At 34.9% G+C, this 18,865-nt stretch overlaps 1 protein-coding gene across 5 annotated transcripts in view; it reads left to right on the forward strand.

Annotated features, from left to right (window-relative positions):
* Nucleotides 1-18,865, forward strand: part of RPS6KA3 (ribosomal protein S6 kinase A3) — a 75,102-nt gene that overhangs the window by 20,798 nt on the left and 35,439 nt on the right. For 3 of the 5 annotated variants that reach the window (XM_080612870.1, XM_080612871.1, XM_080612872.1), the window contains 2 exons: nt 12,864-12,980; nt 15,215-15,296. In XM_080612870.1, the coding sequence (XP_080468996.1) occupies nt 12,864-12,980; nt 15,215-15,296 (199 nt within the window). Of the gene's footprint in view, nt 1-12,863; nt 12,981-15,190; nt 15,297-18,865 lie in introns of all 5 variants that reach the window. The other 2 variants (XM_080612874.1, XM_080612873.1) reach the window with 2 other exon arrangements.

The following is an 18,865-nucleotide window of genomic DNA, read 5'->3' on the forward strand; positions in this document are numbered from 1 at the left end:
TTGTACACGAAGAAGTACTGTATTTTGCTGCACGTTCCCTTTGGTTCAGAGTCACTAAATGGAATCACCTGGATCTGTTTATAGCTGAGTACTTGTATATACCTTAGACTAAATATTGTTACTTGCCTTTATTTATTCCTTGAAGAGAAACATTCTTGCTCCATATTCTAATAGTGCATACACTGTGTAATTCAGTGGTTTTACTAAGTATCAGAAAAGCTAGAGATGCTGTCAATATTCAGGAAAATACCCTCTGTACTAAATCTAAAGAGAGATCAAATAAACTTCATCTCTAGCTGTTTGAAGTAATGAGACTGAATTCTCATTCGTATTCTCAACTTATTTGAAGTTGGTTTGTTTTCGTTTTTAAACATTGAATGAAAGCTTATGTATATTTATTACTTTAAGACAATTTTTGCTCTGTACAAGCAATATAATATTGGTGTCTAAGTCAGATACTTGAGCTGGATGATCCAATTCAAATAATTTCTACAGTTTGTCTTGGCCTAAACCCTCTAACATCTGTATAGCATTTTCTATGTGCAGTATTTCAAAGGGCTATGAACGGGGTCAGTTGGTCCTCCAACAACACTAGTAAATAAAAATAGTCATTAAGCATACACATACTGCATTCTCTTCATTGAAGTCTAAAAAATTGTGGTATCTGTTATTTTGTGAAATAAAAATTAATAAAAATACAATTATCATGTTTAGGACTTAAAGTAGTTGCTATTCTGCTTAACTAGTGAGATGTTGCATGGTAGTGTGATTTCTGAAATAGATGTTGATGGTTTTTCTTTTCTGGGAACCACGAATAACTTACTGTCTGCAGCAGCATGTTGCTATCAGTCAATCTGCTCTAAGTTTCCTGTGCTGATCTGTACAGCATCGGCAGCATGAGTACCACTGCTGCCCAGTTTAAATTTACCACAGGCAGGGGGAAGAATCATCTGTTTTCTTTTTTTTTTTTTTTTTTTTTTTAATTTCCCTTCTCTCTCCCCACCCCCCAACTGTGTCTGACTTGCCTGACAGGAAATTTTCTAATTGCCGGAACAGCTGGTCACAGCAAAAACGCCAGGGTTGGTCTTCCCTGTTAGACTTATGATCGCTCAGTCAGAAAATCTAAACATCATGGTTTCTTAGTCATGTTTAAATTTCTGGCTCTACGTGCTCGTTCTGTTCGGGTGAGCTTAGTTTCTTATTTAAAACAATAAGGGGGAAAAGGGGAAATTTTATTTTAATCTCCTAATTTCAAGGCAGTGGTAGTCTTTTGCCTCTTTGGGATCAGTACCGTTTGAATACAGATCCTTTTGTATTTTCTTAAAAAACGGCTTGTGTTGTGCTCATGTTTCGTACTTGGTTTTGGGGTACCTGTTGATAATTTAGCCTGGTTGGGAAATGCTTACCTCTATGTAAATACTGTAAAACTTACTTTGTTTTTTCCTCCAGAAGTATATGATCTTAGCTGTATGTTAAGTTTTCTCACTGAGTCTAGTGTCATTAAAAATGTTTAGATTTTTAAAAGTAATACTTAGTGGTTATTTTAATAGTTACGTTTTCATATAGTGCTTTAAAATGTGAAATATGGTTATGTGTGAAGTGACAGTTAAAATAACTCTAGCTTATTGTTTTAAATTTACTTCTGAAAATGGTGCTAGGAATAGTGATACCCTTGCTTGCTAATGTTATTGTTATTTCAGCTTTTAGATAATAATTTAGTCATAGCAGACATTTAATTTGTATAATTTGTCTTGTTGTTGAGCATAAATTTAAACATAAAAGGGTTTTCTGAAGTTGAGAAAAAAACTCTATTGGAGAAACGTGTTATCCTGAGCACTGTTTGTGAACTGTTCAACAATACATGTAAGCATGCAATGTGATAAAGCATTTGACTGTTAAAACTCAAGTCACTTTTCATGTTTCCCCTCTTGTAAGTCTGCAAGTACTTTTCAGTGAGGGGAATTAAAAAAAAAAAAAAAAAAAGACAAACCCAACCCCCCAAAACCCCTTCTGTTGTATTGTCTTAACATCTTAAGTGAAGCAGGCCGGCTAATTTATAAGGAAAAGGGGTAGTAATTTAACACCTACTAGCCTATGCACTGGTTTAAACTTTGCATTATGTGTTAGAAAATGAACTTTAATTTGCTTGCCATAACTGAAACACTGAAACAAGGCATATATGTAAAACAATAGAATGTAGTGTGCATTATATACAGGGGTTTTTAAATGTAAACCTTGTAAAATAAACATTTATCAACTTGTAGTCCTGAATTAGAGTTCTTTTCCACAGACAACATGAAAGGAACACCTTAGAATTTTCTGATTAAAAAAAAATAAATAAAAGAGATATTGTTTTATCTACCTATGGCAGCTTGATTATATTAACATTCTGTTGATTTTAAAATGCTACACAGTGCAGACCAAGCTAAGGGTTTTCACCCATACAGAAGTTAGAGTATATTTAGGCTATTATCTCAATCAAACAGGAATCGTAGCTTTCATAGGTAAGTGCTGATTATGTTCATGGATTCTTTAAAAAACATATGTTTTTTTTATTTTTTTTTAAACTGCAATGCTCTGAAACATTAGTGCTTACAAGGTAGGAACAAAACTTATATTGAAGCTACTGGGAAATGAAATTTGCGATACAAATCTGCTTTTGGTGACCAACACTGAAGTTTTACATGGTAACAGAAATTCCTCAGCTTTACCTGCTAAACAGCCTACTGCTCACAGTTCTTTATAGAGTCCTACTTATGGCTGGGCCTTTGTGTTTTCATTCTGAGGGGGGAAAGCATCTTCAGGCTTATCCTCCCAGTTTGGCCAGCTATGTTTATCCAAAGGACCTCATCCATCCTTTGAGTTGTTGCTTTGGGACAGGACTTGCTCTTCAAACTACTCTCTTGCTTCATCCGTAATGCCAAACGAATGGGAGGAGTTTGGTCATGGTAACCAGGTCTGCAGTTTTCATTATGTGAGCTGGCTACCTGAAATAAATGTGGACATAGACATCCTTCTAGATCTTAAAACTGTTGTAGTAGAAAGCCAGGAATGGGAAAGAGTAGAAAGTCTAGAAAGAAAGGAACAAATACATAAATACAGTGATTTTTCTTTATTATCTCCCCGCATTGCTTTTCTCTTAGAGACTTAACAATTTAAGAATAAAAAAGAAACCCTGAAACTAAACATTTAAAAATGGTTTGCTTTTAGGAAATCTTGTTTTCTGTCAGGTGAAACAATAGATTCTGTCTGCAACAAGTAATTTGATGTCAGTTGAAAGTGCTTCTTTTAGAAAGATGGAAAAACTTACAAAGACATAAATTATGGAAGCCTGTATTTCTGACTTCAAATGTCCATGTTAATTACAGCTTACTTCTGCTGTATTCTTGTTTTTCTTTGGTAGAAGTATAAAACAGGCAACATCAACAGAATATCCTTAAGTCAGCTTGACCCAATTTTATGCATGGCAGTGCTTGCTTTTTGTTGTATTAGAATAATTGCTACTTCAAAAGCAGCATTTTTAATCAGCTTTTTAGAACAATTGTTTGTGTATGAACATTTAAGTAATCGTTAGCTCTATTAAGTGACTCAATTTGAATATTAGTCACAGATATGGGGAATGTTGTGGGGCTTTTTTATTCTGTGGTTTAGCTCACTAACATTGCTTACTGAAGTAATGGGAGGTTGTGAAATGTTTGTTGGACATAGAATATTTTCTTTTTAAACGCAGTTTTGAATTTAAAGGTAGGAGTATAATGAGTATAGAATGTATGAATACATGTGGAACATCCGAGACTTTAAAAAATACCTACACTGGTGCACTCTTCATGTTTTTAATTCCCATTTTTACCTTAATAAAGATTTCTGTAGGCCTTAATGCAAAAGGTAGAAGTAATCAGTTTTTATTTTGCTAGCTCTTTTTTACTTTAAAAAGCATAGCTCATAGGGGTTTTATTTCTTCAGGTAATACTGAAAATTCATCCTATACTCATAACAAGTTGGGAAAGTAAAAATGTATCTAGGAGACTTCCTGACTCAAGGGAGGGGAGGAAAAGGAAATTATGTATATGAGCTGGGGAACTGTGCCAACATTGAGTCATCCTTTTAAAATCACTTGATATCCAATAAGTTTACAGTCTTTACAGGACATAACTGCTTTATGTAACTTCAGCACCAAAGTTTAGTATCATAGTCAGTTTTTCAAAAATGGTTTCTATTTGATTACTGGCATCAACATTATTCTGCCTGTGACTGAAAAATATTTTGCCTAATACTTGCAAATATTTTGCAGTGTCTAGCAGAGCCCTGATCTGTACAATGAAGGCTAGCAAAGTAGTAAAAGGAAACCTGCAGCTGTGTTTGGAGCAGTGTTAAGTAACTTGCCTGGGAATCCATTTTTCTAGTTTCAGTGTTATCTTGTACATGTGTCTCAAGAACAAACATTTGTCTAGAGGAAGCAAAATGTTCCTGAAGGATATTGAGAGGGGTGAAAACAAAGCCGCTACTTCCGTAATGAAAATGGAAAAATCTAGGTAGCTATGTACCTAATATTAAGAAATGAAAACTGATAAAAGCAGTATTTTTGCCGCTGCTCAACTTCCATGTGGAAAATAAGATTGCAATTAGATCTTTATTAATTGGATTTTCTTTTTTGAAAATTGTGTGGTCAGTAGCCTAAACTCATTCCATAGTGAGTTTGTCAGAAAAATTAAAATTGATTAATTGAAGTTGAACAGTATTACAGGGAAGTACACTGCAAACTGTCCTGTACACTGGTAAAAATTACTATTACCTGTATTAGAGGAAAAGGTTTGCACTTTAATACTGTTGTGATGTCTGTATATTTATTTCAGTAACTCAATGCTAAAATTTATTTTTGGGGCCGTCATCTTATCTTGAAAAATGGCTAATGTGTAAGGGGATATTCACCAGTACTGGCAATATAGATCTGGCTTAGTTGTTGTGATTAAAACTAGCAGCAAGATTTATTTTTTTTCTCCTTCTTTCTCTTTCTGGTTCCTGACTGTATAGAAGTTGAAATTCCAGAATTGTGAACTTTCTTAGTGGTGATTGTGGCAGTTTCTCATATGTAAATTATCACTATACAAAATAAATATATAAACCAGATTTTAATCCAGTCTAAAAATCTTACTTTAAAGAGAAAATTGTCATGAAACAGTTCCTTGAAGAGTTCCTAGTGAGATCCCACCAGCATTTTTTTATGTATTAATTGTGTCCTTCCACAAAGAGTGTTAAAAATACCAATATGGGCACAGTTAAATGCTGAACTGTATATTAGGAACAAAGGATCTTGGACAGTATGGGGAAGTGACTTTGGCAGAGCAGCAACTCTGAAAGGACTAGCAGTGTGACTGAATGCTCATGGTCAGTGCCTTGGCAACTTCAGTCACTGCAAGTCGAGGCAGGAAGATTGTGGATAGTAATATGGGGCTATTGCGCTATCAGTCCATTAATGCTTTGTCTAGCAGGGGCTTGGGGCCTTCCAAAATAACATTAAAAATCAAGTATTAAAAATAGAAAAAACTATTCTGAGAATACCTCAAAAGAATAGGAGCTTTAAGGTCACTTTACACCAAAAAACCTGAAAACTCAAATTAAGTCATAACTTATGTCTGTAAGTAACTATATGTAGAAGATACTTCTGATTGTACCTTCTTAACTCTGTTAAGAGCAGAACAGAATTAATGGATGAAGGTGAAATCTGTTGGAACCAGGGATATCAGTATTAAAATTAATTCCTTCAGTGGTTACTTAAACTGGCTAAGATATTAGAACAGATTTTAATTATCCATGAGATTAAAATTTGTTAATTAGTTTATCTAACGTTTACCTTAAGTCAAAGTCTTAAGTCATAGAATCATAGAATAGTTAGGGTTGGAAAGGACCTTAAGATCCAGGGGGGTTCTAACCCCTCTGCCATGGGCAGAGACACCTCACACTAAAATCAGTTTTTACAGTTTATGGTCAGCATGTCAACCATGTTTGCTGTCCAGGAAGGACTTTTTGGAGTACGGGACCAGCCTAACGATTTGTTGGAAATGCCACATTTCTGTCCATGAGTTTTGATGAATTCAATTTATGTATAGCCATGTGTGTCCTAGTCATCTGTGCCTCTTAATATAAAAATATGGTTTATTTAAAATCTCCACTGAGAGGCAACAAGTTGTTTCTCTATTCCAAAAGCAAGCATACTATGGTATTTTCTTGTTCAGAAATCATGTTGTATAATTAAGAGGGTTTATTTAAAATGAATGTGGAGGATAGTGTTCTTGTTCCTTTTTTATGTCAGTTATTTCGTAATTTCCAGGAGACTTTCACCTGCATTTAGGTAGTATTTTGTTTTGTGGCAAAGTGACCCGTGCAAGTTGTTTTGCAGTCACTTCTGTCCCTTTTATTAACAGAATACGGATGTTGTGTGTTAATATTCCCTTCATGATGCAGAGGTTTCGAGATAGGATGCAGTTATTTATCACATATTTCACATAAGAACTTCTGGGGCTTTCTAAATCGATATGTGAACTTTTTTAGAAAGAGAATTTTCTCATCTGTTTATGAAATTGTTAAAGCTTCCTGGTGAAATGTGATTATGATGGAGCCATTTATTTTATTTATAGTATTTTACACCCTTATTCTGTCATCAAATAAGAACACCCATTTTTCCACAACAGCAGGCATTAGTGTAATCAAAAATATAATGCCAATCCTTTTGAAGTGTTTTAGCATGTTAAAAATAAATTGAATGTTCTTTCAGAAAGCCTTAATCTATAGGTACTAATAGCAGGTACTGCACATACAAATTTGCTTTTGATATTATTGAAAATAAGCTGCCAGTTATTGTTATTCTATGCGTAGTTGAGCACAATTTTTTTTTTTTTTTTTTTTTTTTAACCAACACTGTTGTTATCAAATAAAACCTTCCTGACATGTTGTGCATGCCTATCTCTGTTAGAGATCTTACCTTTGGATATCTTGGTTTTGGTTAACTTTGTGTTTCATCTGATTTCAGTTTAATTTCAGTGAGGCTGACAGCAGAAGTGATGCAGTCAGTCTTTCTTTTCAGGATGGGTCTAGTTTAATTTCAGAGTCAACAGGCTGTTTGACCTGAATACTTTGGATATCTTAAGCTATAAATGTTTCATTGTGTTTTTTCTTACCTTTCCAATTCTATGTCACTTCATGACTATGCCCATTAAATGTCACTCATGTATAGGAACAATTTAAATACACATTCCATTATTACTATTGCTGTAAAACTATATTTTTTTAGATGGCTGCTCTTTTCCCCTTTGGTATAATCTATACATACCATAATTTTAACTTACACATACAGTATACTGAAGAGTGTATACTCAGATCTTTGTCACTCATTGTGAAGGTGATGAACTAGTTGCTCTTTTAATAGCAGTTATCTAAAATATGCTATCATAAAGAGTTAAGCATTTAAAATATTTTTACTCATATTCACATAATTAGAGTACCCAGAAAAGGAGGAATCTGTCTTCCAGGGCTACCTTTCCTAAGTAAGCGTTCCATACATGACTTAACCAGCTTACTCTTTGATGTTCTGCTTAAGTCAATTCACATCTAATTCTTACACATCTTTGAAAGTAAGGTAACATTCTTCCTGAATTTCCCCTTTCTGCCCCAGTGTTTTGAAATTTCTTTGTCAAGCACTTGTCATTGTGATGTTCACACTTTGCTTATGTGTTTATTCATAAAACCTGAAACTGAGAGTTTTAGATGTGGCAGGACCCCTGTGGTGTTTGGATGTGTTAATTTTCCTTATTCTGGATGGCCTTCTTCTTCCTGATATTAGTAAGCACATAAATATGATCTTGTGCCATCTATTTAGATGATTCCAAACATTTTTCCTTGTGGATTATTTTGTTGGTGTCAGAGCACAGAGTTAATTTTCTTTTTGGTATTATTATTGTAGTCTTTGGTTGGTTGTTTCTCTGTCCTCTGTATATAAAATTTGTAGACTAAGAATACTTACATGTTTTTTGGAGGTGCTATTCAAATTCTGGCAATATACTAGGATATATCAGAGATATATCAGTTTACTAGCCCCAGACTGGCTTTTCGGTTGTCACTAGTACATACTGCTCAAAAAAAACCAGTCTGAGATAAACACATATGATCCTACATATAGATAAACTCACTTTTTTCTCTGGCTTTGCTGGGCTTTTTCCTTACTACTGAGAAATGCTTACCTGGTGAGGCTCTTCTGCGTCTACTTCCTTAAGGGTTTGAAGTCCAGTTTCCTTTTAATGCGTTATCTAGTTGTTGTTCCTGTAATAAGATCTCAGAAACAAATACAAGTATTTTATGTTACAGCAGAGTTTGTCTTGAATTAAAAAGTAAACATAAAAGAAATTCACATAAATTCAATTACTAGAAAAAATTAGTATTTAGTATTCATAAAGTACCTAAAAATACAATATTTTTGTTATTCTTTATAGCCCAATAATGCTTAAATAGTTTTTCACTGCTTGCCTAGAAGGTGTGCATCCTAATTTTTTTTTTTTGTCTCCCTACAAGTATGTTTTCTATTCTAATTTGCAGCTGATTCTTAAAGAGAAAAATGATTCACACTTGGTGCTCATGCCGCCACCTCCCCCCACCTTTTCTTTTTTTAAGCTTTTCTATTCTAGGTTTGACTTGTCTGTGTCCATTCACTGTTCTTTCCTATGTAGGTATGAATTCCTGTGCGTAGACATATATTGTGAGTGTACCTTGTTAAAAGCTTTATTCTGAAATACTGGTGTTTTAAATTCATACACATACTTGTTTGTCACTTACTTCCTTTCTAGGCCAGTGTTGATTTAGCACTGTTATACTGTTAAGGAAATGTTAAGGAAACTCAGAGTAATGTTACCTTCTGTTTGTTTCCTTGTATTCTATATTTAGCTTCATGATAACAGAAGCCAGTAGCAACCACTTTTAAGTTGACAAATGTGTTTAGTTGAGTTTAGTTTTCTTTCTTTTTCTTTTTTTTTTTTTTTTTTTTTTAATGTGGCTTTTTGTGACAGTTTTACTTTGCAGCATGAAGAAGGATGTAAGGCAGCTGTGTGGCTAGGAAAAGAAATTTATGTCTTGGGACTTTTATTTAGACACTGCTGCAATATAAGGCTTGAGAGAAGGGAGCTTTACAAGCTTATAAATAACAAATAAAATACAGGCAGTAGGGTGTTATAACTGTAAAGAAGATCACACCACTGCAGCAGCCAGATCGCTGGTGTGAGTGTCTGCAGTGGTGTGAAAGTTGTCAAGGAATGGAATAAAGGAGAGGAGGAGCAGTCTTTTAGCACCCTATATGTAATCTCATTTAATTTGAATTCATCACGTGGGACAATGTTGGTGTTTTTCAGGGAATGATTAGAGGTGGGGCTTCAGTACCAAACTGAACAGCTGGCTTCTCTTCCAGTTTGCTGTAAGACAATATCTATCAACTAATGTAATTAGTACAGTTGGCTGAGAACGAGATTGCTTTCTACAGTGTGAAAGTCTTGTATTTTAATTCAGGTAGATAGTGGGTGCAGTGAGGGTTGATTACTTCTGCATATAATTTTCATTTCTATAAAAGGTTTTGCTTTTATATTTTTTTATATTTTTAACTGCATTTGTGAAATAGTTTAGGTTAAAATAACAAATGTTCTGCAATTATGTCAAAAAAGGAAACTGCAAATTTGTGGGTAATTATCGTAAATCTTGCTCCTAGATGCATGTAATGGACAAGCTACTAAAGTTATCTGCGTTCCGTTTTGTTTAAAAGAGTTGTATAAGGTCTGCCTTATGAAGACTGAAGTGTATCTGAACCCTGAGAAACTGTGAGGACTGGGAATATTCTGTTAGTATCAGGAATACGAAGTGGTGGTTTCGTTTTGGGTTTGTTTTGTTGTTTTGGGTTTGTTTTAGAGGGTGCCCAAAATAATCACTGGAAAGTTGATTGCGTAATAATTGCATTGCACTCAAAAATAATTTTTGTTTGTGTATAGAGAACAAGTTAATACCTATCTTCTTCGTTTCTTGTTTTTGTTACATTCTGTGATGCTTTTAAAGCAGTGTGTCTGCCTGATCACTCTGTGTCCCTGAGTCTGAGTAGGTAAGAGAAAGGTTTGAGGAAGTTCTGTTTCACACATTTTTCACTTTGCCAAGATTTCTAGAGAGCTAATAGATAAAACAATTCAGCAGAAATGGAACAAAGTATTTGAAGTAAGAATACTTGGCAGTCTGTTCTACTGTGCTATTCCTCCGCTGGGATTCTTTAAAATTGCAGTGGGTGGTTTAGGTAGTATGTAATGCAGCTGATCATAAACTAATGTAAAAGATGAAAATACAAATGTCCACCAGCAAATAGTTCCCTTGACAAATAGAATGAATCAGTATTTCTTTTAAATTCTGTAAGGATTCAGCCTTGAGTTAACGATGGTAGAATTTTCACCTGAAAGGAGAAAGGAATTTAAGTTTATTAGGAGTGGTACACAGCATGCATACATGTACACACATGCAAAAATTTGTCAATATTACAATGGAAACTAGCATCTATCCTTACTGGTCATCTTAGATTTAGAATACCCAAGACAAACGCAAGTTCTTTACAATGTTTACATTCTTTACAATGTCTTTAAAATATGTTTTTTCACCTTCCAATTTTTAAAGTTGCTGGGATGATGTGTTCATTCTGCCAAAGTGTACATCTGATTTTTTTTGTATATATACACACTCTGGCACACATACGTGCTCAGGATTTGTAACATGCAGTTTGTTTCCAACTTTGCTGGAATATATTGAAAAAAAGAATATTTTGAAAGAGAAATGTTGATCTAAGAGAAGTATGTGTTTGAGCATGCTGATGTGTACACACAGTTGCTGTGCACGTACAGATGGTACTGAAATGATCAGATACAAAAGGATATTTTCGGCAATAATTCATGCACATAGATTTTGCTGAATACTTGAAAAATATATAAATTAGTGCTTCAGAAGCACAGCTTTAGAATGCTGCCTCTGCTGCCTCATCACCAGAACCAGTTAGTGCACATTTTGGCACATATAGATAAAGGGAAGGTCTGGAGAAGGGAAGACATACTCTTGATGGAAAAGGGTCAGGTTAGAGAATACTTGGGCATACAGAAGTCCGTTGGTCCCGACAGGATGCACACATGAGTGCTGAGGGACCTGGCAGATGTCACTACGAGGCCCCTCTTGATTATATTCCAATGATCACAGTGACTGGGAGAGATGCCTGAGGACTGAAGTAAAGCAAATACCACTCCTGTCTTTAAAAAAGATGAGGAGGAGGAGCCAGGGAGCTACAGAATGGTCAGGCATACCTTCATCCCTGGGATGGTGATAGAACAGCTAATCTTGGAAACCATTTCCATGTACAAAAGGACAGAAAGGTAACTGGGGTTAGTCAGTATGGATTCACAAAGGTGAAATCATAATTGACCAACCTGAAGGGAGGGTGCAAAGAAGACAGAGCCAGGCTCTTTTCAGCAATGCCTAGTGACGGAACCAGAGACAGTGGGCACAAACTGAAAAGTAGGGGGCTCCTCCTGAACATCAGGAAACATTTTTTCACTGTGAAGGTGACTGAGCCCTAGCACAGGTTGCCCAGGGAGGTTGTGAAGTCACCATCCTTGGAGATACTCAGAAGTTGCTTGGACAAGGTCCTGGTCTAGGTGGCTGTGCTTGAGCGGTGGGGTTAGGCCAGATGACTTCCAGCGGTCGCTTTCAACCTCAGCTAGTCAATTCTGTGAAACAGATCTGAGACTTCATCATTAAATAGAGGAAAAGCGTTCTCACTTTTTTTTTTATCCGCTATCGCCATAGAAGGAATAGAAAGAGAATGCACAAAAAGTTGAAGTTAGTATGTTTGCATTATCAGAGTTAACTTAGTGTTTCATAGGTTGGATTGCATGTAATACCTAGATAGTTCTTCATATGGCATTGATAAAGATACAGGTTTTTACTTCGGAACGATAGAAGTTGCCGATAAGTTCTGAAATTCTTTCCTTGTGTGGCAGGAAGCATTGCTTTTCAGGGGATTTTTAAGTTCTGTGCAGACAGTGCTGACTTAAGTGCAGAACACAAAAAGACTAGAAGATCCACTGTGCGTTAGAGCTTTCTGGTGACCAGTTTCTTACAAAAGGGGAAATGCTGAAGACTGGTAGCTTTTATAGAATAGTCTCTCTTCAGTAAGAGAGCAAATGTGATTCTTTTTATCACAAGAATTTTCTCAGTGGCAGGTGAAGAGTTTATTGCTGCTGAAATGGGGGTGGAGGGTGTGCTGCATTGCATGGAAATGTCTTGAGTCTTACACTGTCATATAAAAGTGAGCATTGGCATCACTGCAGCATAGTGGTGCTCATTCAAGTGTGAAAAAGGAGGGCTTTACCAACCTAGGTCCATTTTGTGCATTTTATGTGTGATTTAAGAGGATTAAATTCTTAAGAAGATTGGTTTCCATTAACAAGTTGTGAAACTGGAATGGATAGTATAAACCAAACAATATGGGCCTAAGCACAAAAGCTTTGGGATTGCCAACTTGTATTGTCCACTCTGTTACATCTGGATTCTAATGCATCCCTAAAAGTTTAAGCCACATTGTTACTGAACTAATATTGCTTTTTGTGACAGATATAATTATTTTGTGTGTGTGTGTGTGTGTGTGTTAATTATGCAAATAGCATTGCTCAGTGTTTTGTGTCTACATTTGGGAGCATGTAGTTGGTTGGATTCAGGCTTACTGTTTTTTTTCCACATACTGGGAATTTATAAATGTTTTAGGAAGATACACCACTAGTATCATTCATTCCATTCTTTTCCTCTGTCAGGAAGAAGAAAATATCAAAGAAATTGCAATAACTCACCATGTAAAGGAAGGACATGAGAAAGCAGACCCTTCACAGTTTGAACTTCTGAAAGTACTAGGACAAGGATCCTTTGGAAAGGTTGGTAACTGAACTTTTGTGGAGCAAATGTTCAGGAATACAGCATTGAATAATGTTAGGAGTGAAATATTTAGAACAGCCACAATTTTGCGTTAAGGCAGTTTTGGAAGTGAAAGCTGCTTTCTAAATTAGTGCTAACTAACCACTGTACTTGTGTCAGATCTTTTTGTAAAGCAGTAAATTTTTTTTCTAGTTTGTGTACTATGTAGATCTTGAAGTTCCGTAGAAAAATTGGCTTGATATGAAATAATTGGGTATTCACTGTTAAAATGAAATGTGATTTTTCTATAATTACTCTTCTTTTATATTTGAGAGGGAGGTAAGGTTAAAAGGTTTTTTTAATAAGTATTCCTAGTTGCTAGCTTGCTAATGGTAGGTCATCACCAGTACAGAAGCTATAGGCAGAATTTATTTTTATGGCAGTTTGGAATTATGAAGAACATATTTTAGGCAATAATGGCTAATGAATTAAACATGATATGCCCTAGTCATGTTCGTGGTAGGCATTATCTGCGTAATTTGGTTAAGGCACAGTGTACTTTGATATTTATTTGAAGATCAGTTAAAGACTTGGTGTTTCTAGCCTGTAGTGAGTACTGTCCACATGTCCACACTGAGATCTCAGTAGCTGTATGTCATATTTTTGCTTGTCCAAATCCAACTCTGAAGCAAACATGTGGCAAGATAGATTGAGACAGAATGCAATATGCAATGTAAGGCAACAGAGCCTTTATATCCATTTTCAGCCTTAAATGTAATTCTGAATATGATGTGTAAGCTCTAGCATATAATGCCAGATCCATTTTGGATATGGGGGAAAATGAGAACAGTCAGTCCAGTTCTCATCTGGTAGTAGAAACTTGCTGTTAGTCACGTTATTGCAGTAGCAGTTCAAGTTCAGCTTGGAAATCTGTAACTCTAGAAACTGTAAAATTTTGCACTTGAACTGGTAAGAATTCACTGAGAAACCTGATTCCAAAGGTGATTTCTTATGTTGTTTGATTTCATCCAGAATCATAACCAAGTTTTTACTTGGAAATCTTCAGGTCAGGAAAAGTAAATCATTCAGGGGCAAGGAAATATAAGCTAATACATAATTTCAGCAGTCCCTTTTATTTTGTTGATATTACTAAATTCAGTGCTATAAGGGGGGGTGTGCAAAACAGAAAAATAATTAACTGTTTAGCTGACTCAAAGTATGCAAAAAATGCCAGTTTTGTCCTCGATTGTTTTAACACTTATGCAAAAAGGAATAATATTGTAAAACACATAATCCCTTTTTTCTAACGATTTGCGAAGATGTCGCTGCTTCCCATTCAGTCTAAAAGGACTAATTCTTCGTGCTTTTCAAGGTCTCTTGATGATGTTTTGGTAATCTCTTGATAATGCAAAGGGACATTAACATAAGTGAGAACCAGATAAAAAACCAGACATAAACCTAATTTCATATAACTTGTTTAACATTTTCATATACCACAACATGTCTCTATGCTTTTACATAAATAACCAGAAAACCTGTGACAGGTTTATTTTTTTTATTCTTCACTTCTACATCTAAAAACTGGCTCTGCTAGAATTAATTTTCTATTAAGGATATTAAAAACAATCCCACTCAAGAAATCCCATTGCACTGAAGAAGGAAATGAAACACACTTAAGATGGGGCTGGTTGCTCTTTATTGGTATGTGCAAAACTCATCCTAAATATGTCATAAAAAATGTTTTTGAGATCGAAGAGGTTAGTTCTTATAATTTTATATGTTTGAGGTTTTTTTAATTATTTTGTTATGTATTGTTTCATACAGTTTTCTCGATCAACTTTTGTACACACATTTATCTTCGTATCTAACAATTTTAGTAGCACATTTGCTATGCTATCTTATGAATTTTAATAAGACAAAACTATTTAGATATTAATATTTAAAGGCTGAATTGTGTTTCAAATTTCTTTCAACTTCTGAGAGAATATCAATTCATCCTTTCTTTTACTCACTAAAATCAATTAAGTTAAACCAAAATTAATTTGGCAGACTGTCTTTAAAGAACCTTTTATATTATGAAATGAAGGAATAGTAGGAAAAATTGCAAGAAAATTTTTGTTTGGCTTTGTAGAATCTAAAACTGTCGAGTTGAGTTTCATTGAAATAATACTGACTACTTGAATTTCACAGCAAAGTATATTGATCTGACTTGCCTTTATTTTCTTTGAAGAATTCTTTTTGATTTTCAATACAGGTCTTTCTTGTCAAAAAAATCTCAGGATCAGATGCTAGACAGCTTTATGCAATGAAGGTATTGAAAAAGGCCACCTTGAAAGGTAAGGACTGTTAGAGAGAAAAAAAAAAAAAAAAATCTGGGACATTATACAAAAACTTCATCTTTACACACATGCTGTTCCTACAGATTGTGTCTCAGAACTTTCTTTTATCAAAGAGCAAATAGCAGAATACACTGCTTTGTTTGCTTAATACTTCAGGGTTTACAATACAACAGTACTGTATTGATAGGTACAGGGGAAAGCAGGTTCCTTTCCATGCTAAATTCATTAGGTGGTGGTGGTTTAATAGAGTAGTTCTGTTACATCTGCCACCTGACTTGCTCTTGAGCTGTTATTTGAAACTTAATATCCTTCCTTTTTTCATTTGCTGTGTATCACCAAGGATACAGTTAATGCCTTTTGCTCAGTTTATATTTAGGTCATGATATTTAGAAGTGCATTATATCATCTGTTTTATTCTAAAAGTTCTAAGCGCGGGAGTTTAAGTGTTTCTGTAAAATAGGAATATCCAGTACATTTTCCCAAAACTTTTGGCACTGTTTCTGGATGTAGGCTGTATTTGATAAAATCTGAAGTTGATTGTCTAAGTTACTTGATCAAAAATGAGTTGCAAATTGTTTTGTTTCTTGTGTGGTTTTAGTCTTGAATGGTATGAGTAACAAAATAAGTTTAAACCTGAACAATCTCAATTCTGTCCTGGAGAATTCTATCAGGGGAAGAGAAACAAACAATGTCTTTTTTACTGTAGATTAAATGAAAGTGATCTTTCACACTAATACCTTAACCAGGATGTGTATGTGTTGCTTTATACCATTTATTAATACTTCTGTCTATTTGTAGTTCTTCAACTCTTGCCTGCACTGAAATTGCAATAATAATTAGGGGATAGTTCCAACAACTTACAGTACTTCATCTATGTTGTTGATTATGATATTGATTTGCAATTTTAATACATGCTTTCATCTGAAAGTATTCATGGAATAATGGAAGGAACAAAACTCACATGGAATTGTGAACTTCTGCTAAAATGTTAACCTGAATTTTTTCTGCTTAAGATCTAGTGCAGAATATGTCTCACAAATTTCATTATATATGGCTTTCGTTTAAAACTATTACAGAGGGTATAAGTGTTTTTGAAGTTTCCTATGTGTTCTGTGGCACGTGTTATTCTCATTATTTACTTCCTATTTTTCTGAAATTGATGTCCATTCATTTAAGGTACTTTGATACCCTCAGCAGCTTTTCATTCTCCAGCCAGTTAATAGCTTGAGACTGGAGTCAAAGGTCACTCAGCAGTTGCTTTTTCAAACCGTTTCAGGGCTTCTCTACATCACCTTTTGATTGTGTTTTAACGTTATGTGTAAAAATTAGTCCAAGCTGTGGATCTAGTTTTGCCTACAGATGGCAGAGACTGATAAATATTGAGATCTAAAGCTCGACTTTCAGTTGGAAGATGAGGCTCTTTGAGGCACTTAGAGTTCAAGGATGCAAAAGGCTTGGGTGGAAAGGTGACGGTAGCGGCAAGGTGCCACACTTTTCAACACTTTGAATTTTCAAATGCTTTTGAGTATTTTCTAGTTGCAGTTCCTGTTTTGGGAAGAGTGAAGTTGCAAACAAATAAAGATTGCTGTTGAAATCTTAACATGAAATTAATTTAAATGAATTCTTTTTCCATAATTGCAACATATTTTGAGATCTAATGCTGTAGTTTTAAATAATACACTGTATAACTTCATTTGTCTGAGGTTCTTTAGCTCTTCCAAATCTATTTCATAAAGTTATTGTGTTCTAAAATTAAAGATTAAAATGCCCTTTAAGCCTGCTTCTTAATTGAAGGCGGTGTGGATGATTCACAAATCAAATTTAGAGAGAATATTTTCATAGGAATGCAACTATATTAGCCAGAACACTGTGGTGTAACTACACAGTCCAACCTTTTGATTTTTAGAGCAAATCCAAGTATACACACATGCAGCATACAACTTTTAGTGCAGAGACTAGTTTATTAATACACTCTGATTGAAGGTGTCATCTTTCAGTGCCCCTTTATGATGGGGAGAAAGAGAAAGAGGGCCAAATCACTGCTAGAGAGTCTGTCATCAAATCTAATAAGAAAAGTCAGTAATTCCAGCAGTACACATATGGAAACTATAAGTCAGCAAAAGTCAGATTTTAAGTCAGATAATGGCTAATACCGATACCTGAAATGAATTCAGTTCCTTATACTTTTTTTTTTTTTTTGGTCGAGATTTTATAAATCTAGACTTTATATCTTTTCAGAAATCAGGTTTGTTATCCATGTAATTGTTGCATAGCTATACTTATAAGTATTTTGACTGTTTTTTCTAAACTGAATCTGCCTAAAAAAAGAATATTCTGAATTTCAATTTTGTAATTGAGATGAACCCTTGGAACAGTGGAATTGCACAACTGTCTTGTGACATTTTCATGACTTTAGATTTAAAGGTCAAAATCCAAATGTAATGCTTGCTCTATGTTCAGTGAGCATTTATTTTTGTGCTTCCGTTTTTCGGAATCTCTTTGCAAGGAGATGGAAATTTGATAGGTTCATTCATGAAAATATATCTATATAATTTTTCACAAGTACCTGTAGGTTTGTAAGTGCCTGTTTCTAGGAAAAGATAACCAAGCTTCTGATGGCTTGTTTACTTTCCAAGGAGTGCCAGCAACTCTTAACTTTTGACTATTTAATTTCTCTGGGGTGCTTCCCTCAGGAAGTTGTAACATTTGGGAAAGGGGCAGTAACAAAATGTAGATTAAGGGAAGGAAAGAGAAATGCAATATCTTAAACCACTGTAGCAAAATTTACTACCTCTCGTTTGTGAGAGTTCTGAATTTTGTCTGTGTTCTGACTGATTTGGAACCTCAGATGGGAACCAGGCACTGATGCGTGGCAGGGGAGTTGCCTAGGACAGCTGAAGCAGGTGCTGTGCTTAGCTGATCATCCTGCCTGTGTTCATGGATTGCCAGCCACATATGCACATGATGCTCATTTAGTTTAATCTGTAGTTGCATAGGATACATGTCCCATTCTGAGCCATCATGGTGGGACAGCACAGGCAGCTTGAGCAGTGACCACTTCTGATGTCTGATGTACTTCTCCATGCACACGTTTGCTCTCAGTACATCTTTCTAAAATCAAAAAGATTGTTTGAAATACACACCACCTTCGATGGATACCCTTTTTATTGTAAGCTCATAATAAAAGAAATAAAAAAGAAAAATCTTTTCCAAATTGCAAAAATACTGAAGATCTTAACAGTACAAGTTATTTGAATGAGCTAAAACAATTGAATAAGTTGAACCGATATACACCAGTATCTTTATGATAGTATAGGTGTGTTAATATTGTAAGATTCTTTTGCTGTAACTTTTATTGTTCCCCTTTTTAAGCAGCTGAGAAAATAGCTGCATTTTCTGTGCATAGCTCTGGCAGTTTTGCTCCACTGTTTAAAAGGATAACTAAATGTAGGGCAGACTGAAGGATGGTTATGTTTTCTCATGTGCTTTGGTAAGTCCATTTACCCAGCGTCAGATTTTCCCCGTAACAAACTGAAGCAAATTGAAATGCATGAAGAGATTTAAAA

Source organism: Psittacula echo (assembly GCF_963264785.1).
Source record: "Psittacula echo genome assembly, chromosome: 3".
Classification (NCBI taxonomy): Eukaryota; Metazoa; Chordata; class Aves; order Psittaciformes; family Psittacidae; genus Psittacula; species Psittacula echo.